General features: G+C 38.9%; 1 protein-coding gene across 6 annotated transcripts in view; it reads right to left on the reverse strand.

Moving 5' to 3' along the window:
- Positions 1 to 18,129, reverse strand: part of arid4b (AT-rich interaction domain 4B) — a 43,135-nt gene that overhangs the window by 23,299 nt on the left and 1,707 nt on the right. For all 6 annotated transcript variants that reach the window (XM_020709759.1, XM_011484712.3, XM_011484710.3 and 3 more), the window contains exons 2-4: positions 18,064 to 18,110; positions 3,946 to 4,056; positions 167 to 232 (exon numbers count right to left, since the gene is read on the reverse strand). In XM_020709759.1, the coding sequence (XP_020565418.1) occupies positions 167 to 232; positions 3,946 to 4,056; positions 18,064 to 18,069 (183 nt within the window). In that variant the 5' untranslated portion in view covers positions 18,070 to 18,110. The remainder of the gene's footprint in view (positions 1 to 166; positions 233 to 3,945; positions 4,057 to 18,063; positions 18,111 to 18,129) is intronic.

Below are 18,129 nucleotides of genomic sequence, written 5' to 3' on the forward strand. Positions count from 1 at the left end.
AGGGAAATTACAAGGCTACTGCTTGAGAACCCATTACTGTCGGGTTTCTTCTGCATTCGGTATGAAGGAGGATGATCAGCAACCTGAACTTTAATGAAATTATTATTGTCCCTATGAGAAATCCTAACTGCTAAATAAAAAGGATGCATGTATCCTCCTGCCTCACCTTCAGGGGTCCTTTGATGTTCTCATCATGGACCTCCGCTGTGGTCAGATCTGACTTAAAGGTCACCTTAAAGAGGACAGGAAGCATGAGAAAGACAATTAAAAAATGACCACGTGACCATTAGAAACGACATTTGCAGGTTTTCCAACGTGTTTAGCATGATTGCAATAGACAAAATGAGCAAAACTCTAGTTTTTGGTGCTAAAACCAACCGTTTCATCTGACTATGCTGTCTGCCCATCAACCCCGCCTGCCTCCCCTGCCTCTGCATCCTCCCCTGAGCGAGTGGACAATAATCTGATCACGCCGAGGTAATCTTGCTTCTCCATGGCAATCTGGCATTACAGAGACAGAAGACCACACGGCCGGCGCTCTTCAAGTCGTTTAGCGTCATCTGAAGAAGTTCTACTTCAGGAAGTTTCCGCTTCAGTTTCATTTCTGTTTTGACTTTTGTTCATTATGTTGAGTTTGTGGGAGCATTCCTTAAAAGGTTTCCCTAGTTTTAAGCCTGTAAAGAACTTGGCGTTGCTTTTATATGAAAAGTGCTTTATGAATAAATTTTGATTTGAATTGATTTAAACACATATTTTGTTCAAAAAGAAGTAACTAAAGTAATCTAATTACACTAGTAAGAGTAAAAGGTAACTTAATTGTTGAAAGTCTTTGAATCCTGTAGAAGCCAATAGGGATAAACAATATGGAACTTGACATTTTTGTCTGTTTTCCTCCATTAAACTCGACAAAAACGTATTTTTTTTTAGATCAGTATGAATGTTTGTGACACATAAATAGCTTTACTGCATCCTTCATCCCAGCTGCTTGAAAAACATCTCTGATATTTGTCTTTGAGACAATATGCGGCAGGTTTTCAAACACCTCCATCTCCTCAACATGTTAAAGTTTAATGCCGACACTAATCAAATAAATTGATTCTAAAATAGTGTCAACGAATCATTTCATTCTGATATTGTGTGTTTTTTCCCCGCAAAGCTTTGGCTACAGTTCAGTTCTTTGACTTTTTAAATTGTATTTGTTTTTTTTTATAAGTCTGAGCCTGGAGATCAACGACCTTCTTCCCATTGAAGACCGAAGTCTTCCAAAGTGTGTTTTGATGTCAGAGCTAAAGTATCTTCCTCAAATAGACAAAAGCAGGTCTTTTTTACTGGCTGAAGCCTGAGATTACTTTTGATTGAGACAATCTTCTTCTGAATCTCGCAAACAAATAAAATAATCAAACATTCATCCCAGTGTAGCTGACTACGTCTGACCGTTCGTTATGAATCAAATAAAACGTTTTGTGGCTTATTACTACCTACTTTTGGTGAACAGTTTCAAAACAACCAGAAGCAGAAAACACATTAACGACTATAGTTCCCTTAACTCCAGTGTTCATCAAAATGTGGGCTCTTTATGTAAATGCTGGTGTTTGCAGGAACTGTTTGAGTTTTCCTCAAAGGTTTTCAAGGTTTCAAAAAGACATAAAAAAATAATGGAAAAAAAACCCAAACACAGTTTTAAATAAAACAGGAAGTGTTTTTGACCAAAAAGTAACTTCACTAGCAACAACAACAGATCCGTTTCTCATCAGCTTAATGAATGGTAGAAAAATAAACAGGGAGATGCAGCAGAATTGTCCGGTCATAAATAAAACGAAAGCAAACCGAGATAAGAGCTTAGTAAGGCGCCGTTTCATCTGTTACCGACATAATAACGCTTTTGCCAGCTGGAATAAAATGTCCCTTTCTTCACAGGACTGTGAGTTATTTTGCCGATCTGAAACCTCAGACAGACAGCATCAGTAACACCTGACCACCCAGCATCTACGCAGATACACTCAGTTCCTGCAGGACTCACAGAAACCAAAGCACATCATATCCTAAATCCAATGAAAACATAGCACAAGTCAAGAAAATACCTTTTCTGAATACATCTATTTATCTGAATTCTATTCAAAGTGATAGTTTTTCTTTCCACGCGTTGTCACTTATTTATTTCTGCCATTAACTTGTCTTCCTTTTGCTCTAACCAACAAATTAAATGTGTATTGTCTACTAAAAATGTAATTTCAAAGCAGATCGGAAACAAATCTGTAATAGCTAAAGCGTCCGATTACATTTTGTTTACTCTATTTTAAGCAGGATAAGTAAATATACATACAAATGCAAATATGCATCCATCACATCCTTTATTCTACAGCTTTTTTCTTCATATTTGCTTTGCATTCATCGAGCAGTTTTGTACTACATTTCATAATGCATTTGAGTAAAGTCCACATGCTACATCAACGCCACATAACTGACCCCTTCAACATACGGTGCACCCAATGTTTACAGCCTTGGTCACATACACCTGTACGGGGGTTAAACCTTTACTGACACAAGAGAAGAGCCTCTTGTCCAGACAGAATTAAGTATCACAGGGTCAATCACTGAGGATAGTGCCAAGTTAGGGTGAACAGGAGAATGTTACCTGTAGTATCAAGCTTGCTAGTATCACCTAGCATCAGAGGCACCAAACAAACTCTTTAACTTATCTGAAGATAAGTTTAAAAAAACGTGGGGGAATAGGACGCAGATGAAGGCTCAAGTGTCGATTATGTTGTTAAAAGGATGGGCCCAGATAGTTCTGCCGTGTGGAAGTATTTTTAGTCCAACAAAATAATTTATATATAAAATATATGTAAAAATTCTATATGGCCCAGCTCTAGCCTCAATGTTTGCTATGACCAGTCGCCTACAGCATGACCGTAGAAAAACATTTTGCATGAATATTTTCGTTTCTATGCGCTCATTGTGCAATCTACAACCTTGATATTTTGTCCGGGCCACCAGTGTACCACGTACAGGTTTGATCCTTTTTGACCTGTATCCACCTGTAGGGGGCAGCTGGACTAAAACGTATTACTGGTCTATTTCCCTACCTAAGAATTGCATTTTGTTTGCAGTGAAACTCCTGAACGCTGAACAGCCCGCTCACAGCTGAGCCACAGGGTCAGCGCTGACTGACTGTAGGTGTGTTAAACCCCTTCAGTGAGTGACAATGACACGGCACTAATTAACTTCTTACAGGTCCTGTAGAGCAGATTATAATCATGAAGAAGAATGTCACATAGATCTTATCGCTCCCTGTTCAAATCACTCAAAAGATGCGCGCCACATGCTGTAACCATCGACTTTGTTAAACAAGCAGACAAGGATTAATGAAGCAAAGAGCCGACGAGGAATCAATTACTGTAAAATATTCAGACTCACAACAAGCCGTGAATAATAGACACACATCAGTGTAACAGACCTCAGAACCACAGCACTTCTACCAAACAAAAAAGTCATTTGGTTGGTGCTTCATTCGTGGACTGAGGCTCGACTACTGCTGGATTTTATCTACAGGCATCCACTGGTGTTCCCCACAATCCTGACGACACAAACGCCACATCATCTGATCATTTCCGCCCGAGTGTCAGAAGAGATGAACATCACGGCTCTTTCTTTACACGGGGAACTACAGAGCAGTGTCTGTACTTCAGCTGCATGAAGAGCACGGACAGGTGAGGCCGCTTTGAAATGCAGAGGAATGAGAACAAGCATTTAAGCTTCAACTAGGACGAACTCACAATTTAAACGATCACCACAACCCGGATATCCTTTCAAACCAGCTGGGAAATAAACAATTAAAGCCGAGCGAATCCAACCAAAGCAACGGACCGGTGATCTGCAGCTTCACACGCCCAAAATACTGAAAAATGTTCATTTTAAGGCGTGAGCACATGTAACACGACTTACCTTGGCCTTGACAAGTCTCTTGGCTGTCTTAATCTTAGCTTCACAAAAAGCCCCTCTGTACTTGGCACTCACATCGGTCCCGACCGTCAGGTAGGGGGGCTCCTCCAAAGTCTGAAGATGATGAAACAGCAAAAGAAAAAAAAAGAAGTCATTTTCAAAGCTTATTACATAATCAACAAGCACTGGTGCATTCTCACAGCCAAGACCAAAAACACACATCTCTACGAGCATTTTGTACTCTAACAATACCAGCTTGGTGCCTCATCCATAGAAATCACATACCATCTGCTCTGGGCGTTAGAAACAAGCCTCAGCGGAGGCAAACGGAAAGGCCACTTTATTACAGCTTTAATGATTACAAAAGAGAAGCTTTCTGGGCACCATCTTGAGTTGTTGAGAGATGTTTATCAAATCCTGTTCCTCCTTTGTTTTGGAGGACAGGAAACGAAAGCACTGAATGAAGTCAGGTACTGTCTGAGGATCAAACCACATCGTACAAAACACAAGATCCCGAGATTCAGTCTCCTTTCATCGGCTTCCTGTACATGTCAAAATCGAATTTTAAGGTTTTACAGAATGCGAAAACACTTTAAAACACACAACTCTGATCTTCACATGTACACAACACAATAACTGCTTAGGATACACTGGTAGATTATATAAAAGGAATGTTTCATCTTCTGTACTTTTTGTTTGGTATAAACGTTTTTCTTTTGCTTTCTATTATTATTCAATAGTTTTTCAACTTTAAAAATATATTTTGAATTCTTTTTTTGTGTAGATATGACGTTTTGATCATTGATTGTATACAGGAGCTGGACTGAGTGACTCCGCAAAAGGTGACATGCATATTGCACCTAGAATATATTTACTTTTGAACAATCAAATATATATACACACCGGTGAGAGAAAAGGTGTGACTTTAGACTTTTCAAATGTTTCTACCGCCATTATAAACAAGCTGTGCCAAAGGTATTTTATACGACAGGCCGATTACTTGTAAAACTACTTGTAAGCTACATCATTTTTTATTGCAACACCGTGAGCTCTAACTAAAGCATCTGGCTCTTCTCCAGAAGAAAAACTTTATGACATGCAGGCAAAGAAAGCAAAATAACTGGGTCATAAAAAGACAGATTAGTAAAGTAACAGACAGAACAAAGTGGGAGTAAAAAAAAAGGAGAAAACAGCTGCTTTGAGTCTCTGAAATAACACACACCAACTCTGAGATTCTAACGCAGTCTGAGGAATGACCGAATGGAGGTAATTGGTCTAAGCTCCAACCTTTGTACCTGTGTTTTGCAATAACCTGTGTTTGGAACATCGTAGGAGCAGGTAGAAATAAGGACAAGCTGGAGCAGAGGCTACATAAAAACAAATACACGTATATGCAAAACTTAGCTCAAGAGAACGGCTTTACAGATGTACAAAAACATATTTAAAAACCCGCTCAGGTTATATTTTGATCTATTTTCTTGCGGTTGATGATCAGAATAGAGCGGAGCAGGAAGCTTGTGCATCCCTCTGTAAAGTCATAGCTAATGGCATTTTTCGTCGGCTCCCGATTCACCAAAACTTGAATAAAGGAACGCTCTTCATTATACTATGGTCTGAGTGAGTACTCTATTCTGATTGGCTGCTGGGTGTGGATTAAAAAGAAAATATCCACGGCGATCTAGGCCCAAATTATAAGAATAAGGGACTAAAAACGGATTGAATATTTATTTATTTTGTAAGGAACCATGGCCTTCAAAGTGTGCATTTTTTTAAATTTACGCTTTGCGTCGGACGGTTCGGCTTCCAGCGGCGTGCGTCAATTTCTGATAATGCACACTTTGTCGGCCATTATCCCTGACTTATATGTTCTCCATCACAGCAAAATTGCGACAAGAACATGTAAAAAAAATAAATAAAAACACCAAATATATGGCGTTCCATGGCTGCCATTAATTGAACGAGCGCAAAAAACAACTGAGCGAACCTTACAACTGCGCAAGCGCAATGTAGTATCAAATGAATCTTTGCTTAATTGCTTAATTTTACATTATTGCTTTTTAATTTTGTATTACTATTTTTGTATGTTTATACTCAGTTATATTAAAGACCTATTCTATTTTATCCGTTTGTTTGTTAGTAACATAGGTGTCTTACTTAACTTTTGATTTCTGTTCCCCCCAATCATCTTCCCAGGACCCCAAAAGAGGTAAAACTCATGTAATGAAGGAAAATAGATCAACATTAAATCAACAACAGAGAGATGCTGCTCAATTGTTAGCATGTGTTAGCCACATGCTAATACATCTTCCTGTACTTTGAGTCGTGTAGTAGCTCTGTCTCGGGCTAACTAAAGTCTATATGTATTTTTACCTAATAAAGTGATTTTCACATGAGAAAAACATTCATCACAAAAATAAACGCGCTGCACGTTCTTACATAGGTTTTGGGCCGTTGTCAACGTTTTTATCCACGTTACATCCAACTTTTTTTTTTTTTTTCAAATAAAGCCTCTAAAAAAATGAAAGTCCCTCCTCGCCGGATTTGACATGCAAATTTGCTCCCTCAAGTTCAAGGTCCCCCAAATTTACGCCCCCAGTTCCTGAACTCAGTTCCTGAATCCACCTGCTCAGTTGTCTTTGAGCTCAATCAATTAATGGCGGCCATGGAACGCCATAAAAAACACCAGTTTCATTAGAGTAGGTCTTTAAAAAAAAGGTTTTGTTATTTTTCCTTTAGATGTTCATGTTTAACAGATCCATTACGACATTGTCATTTAGTTACAATATCTGAAGGCCAACATGTCCAGTTAAACCACCAGAGGAAGGCTATTTAGCAAAAATGATGGTGTTTGATATGACAGCACTACAATTCTCACTCATTTTATACTTCAACCCAGCTTTTTCTGTCACTTAATTAAAATGATACATAAAATGGTATTTGACATTTCATTTCATTTTCAAAAAGGTCCATGGTAAATGTGTAGCATAATTCATTTAGAAATGTCTAATTTGACAATTAAAATGGATTAACAGAAATGCTTTTTAATTTTCAAAATGTAGCTGCATTTTTTGACTCAAAATTAAAAAGAAAAAGCAATATTTCAAAATGCTTTTTCATTTTATACCTAAAACCGCTTATTCTGTGTCATAATTAAAACGAAAATGCAAAGAGGGGATTGCATTTGCATTTTAACATTCACCTCGCGCACCTTGTCACAATATTCATTTCGAATAAGCATTAGCAGAGGGGAGGCGGGGCGATGACGTCACTGCTTTCTCCGTGTGTCCGGCTGCTGACTGACGCACACACACACACCAGGAGCAGACTGTGTTAGCGGCAGAGACGAGGGTTTTGTGATGGTTGTGAACTTCTGATGAGTTTCCACAGCTTCTCAGGACTAAGTAGCTGCATGTCCGCCTTCTGCGGTCCTCCTCCGGACGCACAGCGGACAAGCTTTTGTTCTTCGGACCGCCAGCTGCCTTCGCACAGCGGAGCGCGAAGCTCCCGACGATCGCTGAAGGCGGAAATGCTGCTGCGATCTGAGAAACCATCATATGAATTTGTGTTTCCAGTGGTGTACAGAACAAAATAAAGACTGATGTAATTCCCACATATTTACACATTTATCTGCAGCTTTGCGGTGAATTTGCTGTTTGATTTATTAAGATCCAGGAATCCAGGTTTGAGCAGTCCAGGTCCAGCGGTTTTTGAACAGGACCCGGTTTTAGGTGATCTTAATGTGAAAAATGCAGCAGAATGTTCCTTTAGCTCCCTCGCGAATCAGAAGCTGTGAATCGCAAGTCAACTTCAGCGTCGTCTGACCGCACGGATTTAAAAACATATGATCGAGCAGAGCAGGCCGTAAAATATTAGCATAACTGTAATAAAAGCACATTATGAAGATAGTCTCCTGCAGCTTCGCGCTGAGTGAGTGTTTTGGTCCAACCAGCAACGTTTAGCATGGAGAAATCTGCTGTCTATTGATGGGGCTCCAGCTGTCATCAAACAGTAAATTCACCGCGAAGCTGCAAATAAATTTGTAAATATGTGGGAATCAGTCTTTATTTTGTTCTGGACACCACTGGAAACACAAATTCATATGATGGTTTCAGATCGCAGCAGCATTTCCGCCTTCAGCGATCGTCGGGAGCTTCACTGAAAAACCCTCGTCTCTGCCGCTAACACAGTCTGCTCCTGGTGTGTGTGTGTGCGTCAGTCAGCAGCCGGACACACGGAGAAAGCAGTGACGTCATCGCCCCGCCTCCCCTCTGCTAATGCTTATTCGAAATGAATATTGTGACAAGGTGCGCGAGGTGGATGTTAAAATGCAAATGCAATCCCCTCTTTGCATTTTCGTTTTAATTATGACACAGAATAAGCGGTTTTAGGTATAAAATGAAAAAGCATTTTGAAATATCGCTTTTTCTTTTTAATTTTGAGTCAAAAAATGCAGTTACATTTTGAAAATTAAAAAGCATTTCTGTTAATCCGTTTTAATTGTCAAATTAGACATTTCTAAATGAATTATGCTACACATTTACCATGGACCTTTTTGAAAATGAAATGTCAAATACTATTTTATTTATCATTTTAATTAAGTGACAGAAAAAGCTGGGTTGAAGTATAAAATGAAAAGGCATTTTGAAGTATTGCTTTTTCTTTTTAATTTTGAGTCAAAAAATGCAGCTTCATTTTGAAAATTAAAAAGCATTTCTATTAATCCATTTTAATTGTCAAATTAGACATTTCTAAATGAATTATGCTACACATTTACCAGAGAACGTCTTGAAAATGAAATGTCAAATACCATTTTAATTTTAATTTTAATTAAGTGACAGAATAAGCTGTGTTGAGGAAGGAAATGAAAAAGCATTTTGGTGGTTTTCTTTTTTATTATATTTTTGAGTCAAAAAATGCAGCTTCATTTTGAAAAAGAAAAAGCATTTCTGGTTTTGACTTTGCTTTTTATTTATGCTACATAATCGCTTCCATAGAATTTCGGCAGAGAAAACATTTATAACCTTAGAAAAACTAATTGATCCTTTCACCTTAAATAACACTTATTTTTTTGTCTGACATGATTGATGGGCTTTTGGAATGATTCTATATTAAGTTTGTTTACTGAACACACGCATAACAAACGGTTAGAAAGTGAATCCTGAGTTATACTTGTTTTCATTTGGCTTAACTTCAAAAAGTTTGTGTTGACGTCTTTCTAGGGCTGGTTTAAAACAAAATCAATCAACTTAATACACAATCAATCTATACTTAGAGAAGGAATACAGATTTTAATCTGTATTTTTGTAAAACAAACTGCTTTTTTAAACTTAAGAAATCCTGGTTATTAGGAATGAAGAACCACCTTTGTCCAGTTGTTAATCCCCACTTATGTGAAAGATTTTATAACCAAAATTGACTTTTGATTGAATGTCTCCAGTTCAATAATTCGGGAGTTAGTTTATTGACAGTTTATTTTTCATTGGCTGGTTATTTATTACAGTTTGAAGATGTTAGTAATGCTTTTTCACAACTGCACGCTGAACTCATGATACTTTCTTAAGTCCAGATAAAGTTTGATGTGAAACAGAAAAAACAGGAATGATGAGAACAAAACGTTGGTAGAATTACAATCTTTCTTCATGGACTCAATTAAAGATTCTAGAAAAACATTCTTTATGTTTATAGTTTTATCTTTATTAGGGATGCAACAATTCACTTTCAATGCGATTCAGTTAACACTTCAATTATATTTGTGTATTATAAAACAACAACAAAAACCATTAAAATTTAGAAATGTTTTTTTTTTGTCAATTAAAAAGCCACGATGAAGAAAACCCTTTCTGGCTAATGATGAGCCAGCTGTAATGTAACACAAAACATGTGTTAGACACTTTCAATGTAAACACATGCAAATATGCAGCAACGATGCAAAGACTTCCTTTTTCCCACAACCCATCATTTCATTTGTTTTGGTTTCAATTCGAGAATTGCGGCACCAGTAATATTTTTATTCACAGAGTAGCATGTAGGTATAGATACGTGTTGCAACATTAAACAAATTTACAGTTTAGGCTTTGTTTACACCTCTTTGTTTGTACAGCGACCACAAAAATAGCTTTGATAAATGAGGCATTGGTATTGAAATGAAATCATGATTAGAAATTGTTGTAGACCTGGTTTTTAAAAACTTAATTCTAAAAGAAACTGTCCTGCCTTCCCAGCATCATCACTGTAACTTTGTTTTTGCTCAATAAGATTCACAACCTGACAGCAGCTGAACTCAAACTGCAACGACAAGCTTCATACGTTTCTTTTTGGACTCAGAAGCCCAGAAAACGGTCTGAGAGCTTCAGGTTCATGGCCGACATAAGAGAGGAGGAAATCTTTGGTGGGAACATTCATTGGAACAGCTGCTCACCTATCTAATGAAGCTGCTGCTTTTGTGTGTTCAGTATGTGACTGCAGCGGTTTAATGTGTTGTTTGTCCATCAAAGAGTTACAGAGGAGTCACACACGGGGTCGATTTGCTCCCCTGCGATGCATTAATCTACGGGAGCTGATGGGGGAACGGAGCTACAGTCAAATGAGGACATGCATCTCTGCAACCCCCAGGTTCTGACAGATGCCGTTCAGGGCCAGAGTCCAGTGCACTTCAGCGTCCCCGTCTCTCAGATAAACATCTCATTACCCTTCGGCCTGAGCGCCATCTGCCCGCGTCTACACCAGCTTCACATGACACAGCGGCCATTTCCACCGGCTCCCTAGTTCTTGCTGAGGCTGGAGAGCCTCTGAACTCCACCTCCAAAGAAAACCCAATCTTCCTTTTCCACGTTTCCACTCCTGCTTAAGGGGGGATATGCTTCCCTTTTCCATGGGAAGCTGTTCTCAGAGTTTTAAATCAAGAGGGCGGGGGCTTAGGTTATCCTAACAGCTGTAGTAACAACACGTTAACCAGGCCTATGCTCCATTTGTCATGCTCACATGCCAGCACAAACACTTGGAGCCTTGTAGTTTCCAGTGATTATTCCCCGCCTCTGTGCCTTCAGTTACAGTCAGGAAAAGAAAAAGGACTCTATTATCTGGATGGGTGAAGCCTTCAGTTATGAGGAGAAAAACAAACTGCGCTCAAACTTTTAATGCTTCAAGTGAAGAAGGAAAAAGAGAGGAGATGACTGAGCGGCTGTGAGTGATCTCACCAGCAGAGGAGCAATCAACACAGACTTTGAGGGTTCATACGACGTGGAAAATATACCGAGGGTGCAGGATTTGGATCAGAACCGCACAGGAGGACGGCCGAAAAAGAAGCAGAAAGGTGCACGCGTCTATGTAAAAAGCCGTTTTTATTAATGGATCTGCATCTAACGGCTTTTATCTTTCAAAACTAATCAACCGTTGAACAACGCATTTTAAAATATCACTATGCAATTCAACTTTTAGAGGTTTAAAATGTGAATAATAAAAAGAGACACACAAACCAGTCCTGTATTGTTAGATTTAAAACATCATTTGCTTAATTCAGTGATGAAAGTCAGGTAAGGAAAAAATCCCTGAACTTTTTTTTTGAGCGATATGGCGGGCACAGAGCAAAATTTTGGAAAAATACGTGGTCTTAGATGCATTCTGGTGCATTCTGGCAGCTAGTTATTCACTTCTTTATCAAGAAACTAAGACTAATTGGAGCATCATGATTTGTCATTCAAACCCCTAGTTTGACTCTCCATTAAGGACTTGCTGGTCCTAAAAAAGAATTTGAAAAATTGCTCAAAGTAACACAATCCTACAATCTACGCTTTTCCTTAAAGCTGCAAAACATACAATTGCTAAAATATAGTAACATCAAAGCCCCAAATGGCAAAAAGAACACCAGTAACTATGATATTCTATGAAAATACCTCAGTTATTTATACATTATTTCTGCTTTAGAAATGACTGATGTACAACATCCACTTGCACTGTTTTCTCAAACTATAATTACATCAAAATATGGGATCTGCTTTAAACTATAATTCTATAACATAATACATCAATTCTTTAACACCAATACTAAGTAATCTGGGAAATATCAAAACAAACATACAAACTAAGCTAAACATTGTAAACATTGTTTTTTAAGGGAGTGCGGGTCCAAACTATCAAATACTTATAATTAATGTCAACTATACTGAACTAAATCATGGTAATTAGGAAATACAAATAAATTAGATAAAGAAATGTATTCAAAATAAAAACTGAAACTCAAAACTAAAATTGAAATTATTTCAAAATGTGGTTTTGAGATTATTTTACACAAAAAAGTATTTGACCTACACTACCATAAAAATCTTTTTTTTCCAGCCAAGACCACTTCAATTTGTTTTTTATCGTCTTCTCACAACTGAGGTCGTGACCACGCTCAATAATGACGATGCCTGCCATTATTTTAACACAAATTTGATCGCAAACTCTTCAGATGTGTTTGTGAAAGTTTAGCGTGGGTCCGCCAGTTTTGGTCTCTAGGGAAGCAAGTCACGCTGACCACGTGGTGCAGACAGAGCCAATCAGACCCGTCGACGCATCCGAAAGCAACTAAAACGTCCCGTCATTGGTCAATTAGGCCGGGAAGACGAGAGATGGCCACGACCATAGAGGAAGCGATCTGCGGAGAAATATAGAAAATAAAGCTAAAATTAGCTGATTTCAGACCATTTTTTAATCCGGAAAGCGATTTGTCCGTAGAGATCAGGGGCCTCATTTATAAACGTTGCGTACGCACAAAAGAAGGCGTACGCCACTCTCTACGCAATAGTTGAGATTTATAAAAAGCAAACTTGACGGGAAAATGTGCGGTCCTTCACGCAAGCTCTGACCCAGGCGTACGCACAAAAACGGGTGAAATGAGAAACGGCGACGCCGTCGGCAGATGGAAGAAACACGTGAAAGTGAAAATGACAATACTGCCTCTCAGAAATAACATGAAGACTTCACAAAGCAAGTCTGACAATTAACAGCTACACGAACACCCGTTGGACCGATCAGCAGTGAAACAAACAAAAAAAAATCAAACGAAAATTACAACAGAAATTCAATTGAACACTTATTTGCAAAAAGAAAAGTGAAATATGTTCTGCAATATTGGCATGTTGTGCAATTCATCCTCATAAATAATATAGTTAACAGAAGGAAATAATATAAAAAACTGACATTCCCGTCAATGTTTCCGTCTGGCGGAGCAGATAGAGGTGCAGACAGACAGATGGATAGATAGAGAGAGATGCATTAATTGTCCACTGGGGAAAGTTGTTTTCATAGTAAAACATTTCTTCATAAGGTACGGAATTATGGTATTCATGCATATGCCTTTAGTTTGTTTTATTTTTGATAAAACAACGAATGTCTCGACCATTCAGAAAGCAACAAGAAATTACATTTGCGCTGAACAATTTCCCATTTCCACGTCGATTATTCCCGACATCTGTTGCTTGTCAGATGCAATTAAATAGATGGAAATAAAATGCCCCATCACAATGTGTAATGACGCACAATGGCTGATCTTGCGCTCTCAGAAGATGTGGCAAATGGAAGAATTCGGAGTGAACGCATCTTTAGACAGCAAGGAGACTTGTTGGCAAACGAGGACGAGTGGCTTATGAGCCGGTTCCGACTTCCTCTGCGGGCTTTTGGGGGTGTGTCACCCGGTGCATCTGGCGCGTCTGTGTCCCCCTGCGCCTCAGTCACCACTCCACTTAAAAGGGATTCCCCAATTATTGTCACCAGTCTCTCATCAGGAGGGGTCAGCTCCGGTGTCGTCCCCCCCCCCCCCCCCCCCCCCCCACCCGTGGCAGACACGGGTGTGTGTGGGGGGGGGGGGGGGTTCAGCGCTAGACGTTTTTTTGCCTTGACTTTGATGTCCGACCTTTTCTTTTATTTCGGCCACGGTCCGAGGTTGTGAGGCTACAGCATTTTCGGCGTCTGCCGCCGTCTGCCACTCACGTGCCTTTTTAGCATTAGTAATGCCCACACTGTGCCCTCCAAACAACATTATTCCTCTCTTTTCTACCTCGCCAATGATAACTTCTACTTCACATTGAGTGAAGTTACGTTTTTTTGATTTTCTCTCCGTGTGTGCCATGGTTTCGCAATCAATGAATATTAATTTGTGGGCGTTTCACGGACTATTTATGGGCAACTATGGGCGTGTCATGAAGCCGCTAAAGCTGCGCAGCATTTAGAATTGGTTGTGATTTATTAAGGGAAAGATGCGTAGGATGTGCGTGCGCACGGTTTTATAACTCCGAATATTTCTGTGCGTACGCACGTCCTATGTTTCATCCGTACGCCACTTCTGACGCAAATCCTACACAAAGTTTTATAAATGAGGCCCCTGGTCTTTATTTCCCGGAAAGTACGTTCGGTTTGCTCAAAAACCCGGATTTCCGGGAATTCCCGGAAGACTTTCATCACTGTTAATTATGTGCACCCCTAAATAAGCAAAACTGCTTGGACACAGTGATTGATTAATAATTGCTGCACTTAGCTCAAGTGAGTTCATTCTGGATATTTATTTATTCATTTAAAACAGCTTTAGTTTGACATCCTTCACTTAAACACATTTCTATGCAGAAACGTATGAAAAGTGTTATTCTAAGCTAAAACATTGTAATAAAAGCTCTCAGTTTGTTAGTTTTTCCCTTTTGGGAAAATTGTTGGGTTAGTTTGGGGAATATTGACAGAAAACCTGTTTTTTTTTAAATTAAGTTAACCTGTTAATTATGGAACAATGCTTTTATTTAAAGAACTGCAATGCTTAAAGTGTGTAACTTTTTGTTCTGCTAAGAATACATAACTGCTTTTTCTTATTAAAACATTGTGTAAGACGGAGAAAGGACCTACGCTAAACAAAGGAGCAAGAATTAAGACTTCCTCCCAGCTCAACTCACATAAAATAATCCTGCTGTGAATCAAGTCTTTGTCCACATTAGAGGACCACAAAGCCAGCGACCTGCTCTCTGAAACCCCCAGAGAAAAAGTGAAACTGCCTTTATACTAGAAAACTAGTTAGTACCTTTAATTGATAAAGTCTTGCTTTTAAACCAGAAGTACGACTTCTTCTCCCATATTTAAAGCATTAAATGGAAGAGCCACAAAACTCCCCGTCAAAGAGGCCAACCAGAGACCAAAATCTGCCACCACTTTGGCACGGATTGTTTAGATCGAGTTTGTGAAATAAATCCAGATCTGAAGTCCTCTGATCAGCTAAACAGCAGTTTGTCATAAAGTACTTTGCACTGTAAGGATTTATGGACAGAAAAGTACCTTCTGTTGCATCACCACATGGTGTCCACCATCTCTATAGCAGCAGAAGCTCAACTAAAAGCAGGAATAAGCCCCTCAAGCAGCCTTCAGTCCCACCACAAAGCTAGACAATGTTATAAACATCAAGGATCAGGACGAGTTTGGCTTCTGGTTTGATAAAGGAATTAGACTTTTCACAAATACTGTATTATTAAACCAAGATACACAACTTTAATTCTGTCATTGTTGTAATTTTCAGTTTCTATCTGAAATAATAACAGTTACACCAATAGCTTTTAAAAAATACAAACCTCCTAAACTTTTAAAATATTGAACATATAGGCATTCTTAATAAATACATACATTTTGAATGGAAATATCTGGTAAAGTTAGGTCAATCCCATAAAGCTCAATGACTGAAATGCAGAAAGAAAATGAAAATAAAAAAAACTAAACTGTTATTAAATCAAATCAATCAAATCAAACTTTATTTATAAAATAGCGCTTCTCATGCACTTTGTGCAGCTCGAAGCACTTTAACACTAAAAACAGTAAACACACAACATTACAATAAAAACCCCAACCCACCCTTCACCCTTCCCACTCCCCTCCATTAAACCACATGACCCATGGCTCCCACGTACAATGAAATATGACTATGTAACTGTAAAAGAATAAATAAATAAATAAATAAATAAACAAGTATGGCTTGGCTCTGCTGTGAGGAAACAGTATCTGGGAATCCTTTCATACCAGGAGCCAGCCCGGCCACCGGAATATCGCCACAGTGCCCACCCAGACCGGGACAACACCAGGGTCCCCTTCACAGCCAAAAGCTGTAAAATTAGACCCCTGCCGCCCCAGCAAGGGCAACAACTGCAGCAACAACCGCTGACCAAGCCGGCAATCCCTGGAGGAAAAGATCCCCTCAAGAAACACTGGGGCTAAAATCATAAGATGCTAAAATTAAAAACATAAAAAAAAACAAAAAAAAAAAAACATAAAATTGAAAATAAGATGCATAAAATTAAAATAAATACATAAATAAAATAGCCTATACTAAAACTAATAGAATAAATTAGCAGTTAAAATCAACTAAAAGCTAAATTGAGCGCTCTAAAAAAATAAATCGTATTATGTTGTATTAATAACAGCAGATTTGAAAATGCAAACATCACAGCTGCCAGACCAGAAGTGGGAATAATAAATGATCCAGTAGTAAATGTCCTTCATGTCATATTTGTGCACTCATCATAAAGAGAGCCGACTTTCTTTTTAATAATCAAAACATGAAACCAGAGGAAATAAATGTACATGTATGAAGAGGTTTTGTTTCACATCAAATGTTTGTCCGCCTCTTGAGTTGTCCTTATCGTGTTTTAATCATTTTCTCTTCAAGAACTAATGACCCCGTGTGTTTTAGTGGTTGGTGACATAGTTTTGATCTGACCACAACAAGCGTCACCCTGCTAATGGGAAAGAGACAACAAATGATCACAGCAGCTTCTTCTTCTTTTGCGTCCCAAGGCTGATCAACATGTTCTGCTCGCTGCACGATGCAGTGGGGTGGTTATTATGCGGTCTGAAATGGCATGTATTTAAAAATACTGCCACAGTCAGTGACACACTTCTGTGGGTTACAATTCCAGCGATGGTTCACATGGCAACAACTGACAGATTTAAACGCAAAAGGCCAGAGACAGACTGAAGACAAAAGGACTTCAGAGGATGCTTCCCAAAAAGAAAAACTTCCAGTTTTTCCAATACTTCTATAACTCCACTGATCATTTTCTGATATTCTGTCAGAGAAATGCATAAAATATGCAAGCAATGAGACGAATGTTACGGTGCAGAAGAGATGTGTGGGATCTCCTCTTATTGCTACAGAGCACCGCTAGAACTCTGGTATGACCGGAATGTCTGCAGGTCAAAAATTACATAAAATGCTATTAGAGCTTTGTTAAACACCCAACAAACATTGTTTTGATGTAACATTTTTCACACAGTGGAGGATTTATATAAAGAAAATTAGGACTCAAATTGCACATCTGAGTATTACTTTATTTAAATCAATGTGAATCATGAGCAGACAAAAAAAATGCTGTTGATGAAAGTCTGTCGTTGTGTACAAACTACAATAGCTGGGGCCACAAGCACCCTGCTCCGCTCCATTCTGATGCATCCACTTGCACAGCTGTACAGCTGGATATCTGTTACTGCTCGTCATTTTTATTGCACCAGTAATGTTAGGTTGGGGGTGTGAGGGGCTAGTGGGAGACCATGTAAACACAGATCATGGGAAATGAGCACAGTCTCACTCCAAGTCAACAGACCAGCCCACAACTTAGACACTAATTTCTGACGAACTCCTGCTGCTCTGCAGAAACTATGTCCTAGAAAGTTACAGGCTTTTTGGATTTGGGGCAAAAGTGGTGCAATGATAATTAAAAGACCACTGGGAACACTTTAAAAACAGATGATTGGAGCTACAAGAGCAGATAGACGATCCCTTCAAGTTTTACGTCCCTTTTCCAGTATTATTTAAAGCCAAACACATAAAATAAGACCATAATAATATTTTGTACATCATTGCAGAACAATAACATCCAATCATATTCATGTCGGCCTCACATTCATCTTCACAACTCTAACAAGGACCAACACTCAGCATTCAAATCTCTAAACACAAAACACAGCAGAGAGAAAAGTTTCAGTTTTTTTGAAGTGAGGAACTCTACTTTGTGCATAGGTCTGCTTTTAAACCTCTTCCTCATGCAGGCTGAGGAGTGAGGAGCCTGGCGTTTTGCAGAATATCTAGATGACAGGAAGCGGCGGAATGAATGAGCCTACCTTCATCTCCGTGGGTCCTCCGCGCGAGCACAGCCACAAATCCGGGGCTGAAAACAGAGGATCCGG

The sequence above is a fragment of the Oryzias latipes genome, chromosome 15 (assembly GCF_002234675.1).
Source record: "Oryzias latipes chromosome 15, ASM223467v1".
Taxonomy (NCBI): Eukaryota; Metazoa; Chordata; class Actinopteri; order Beloniformes; family Adrianichthyidae; genus Oryzias; species Oryzias latipes.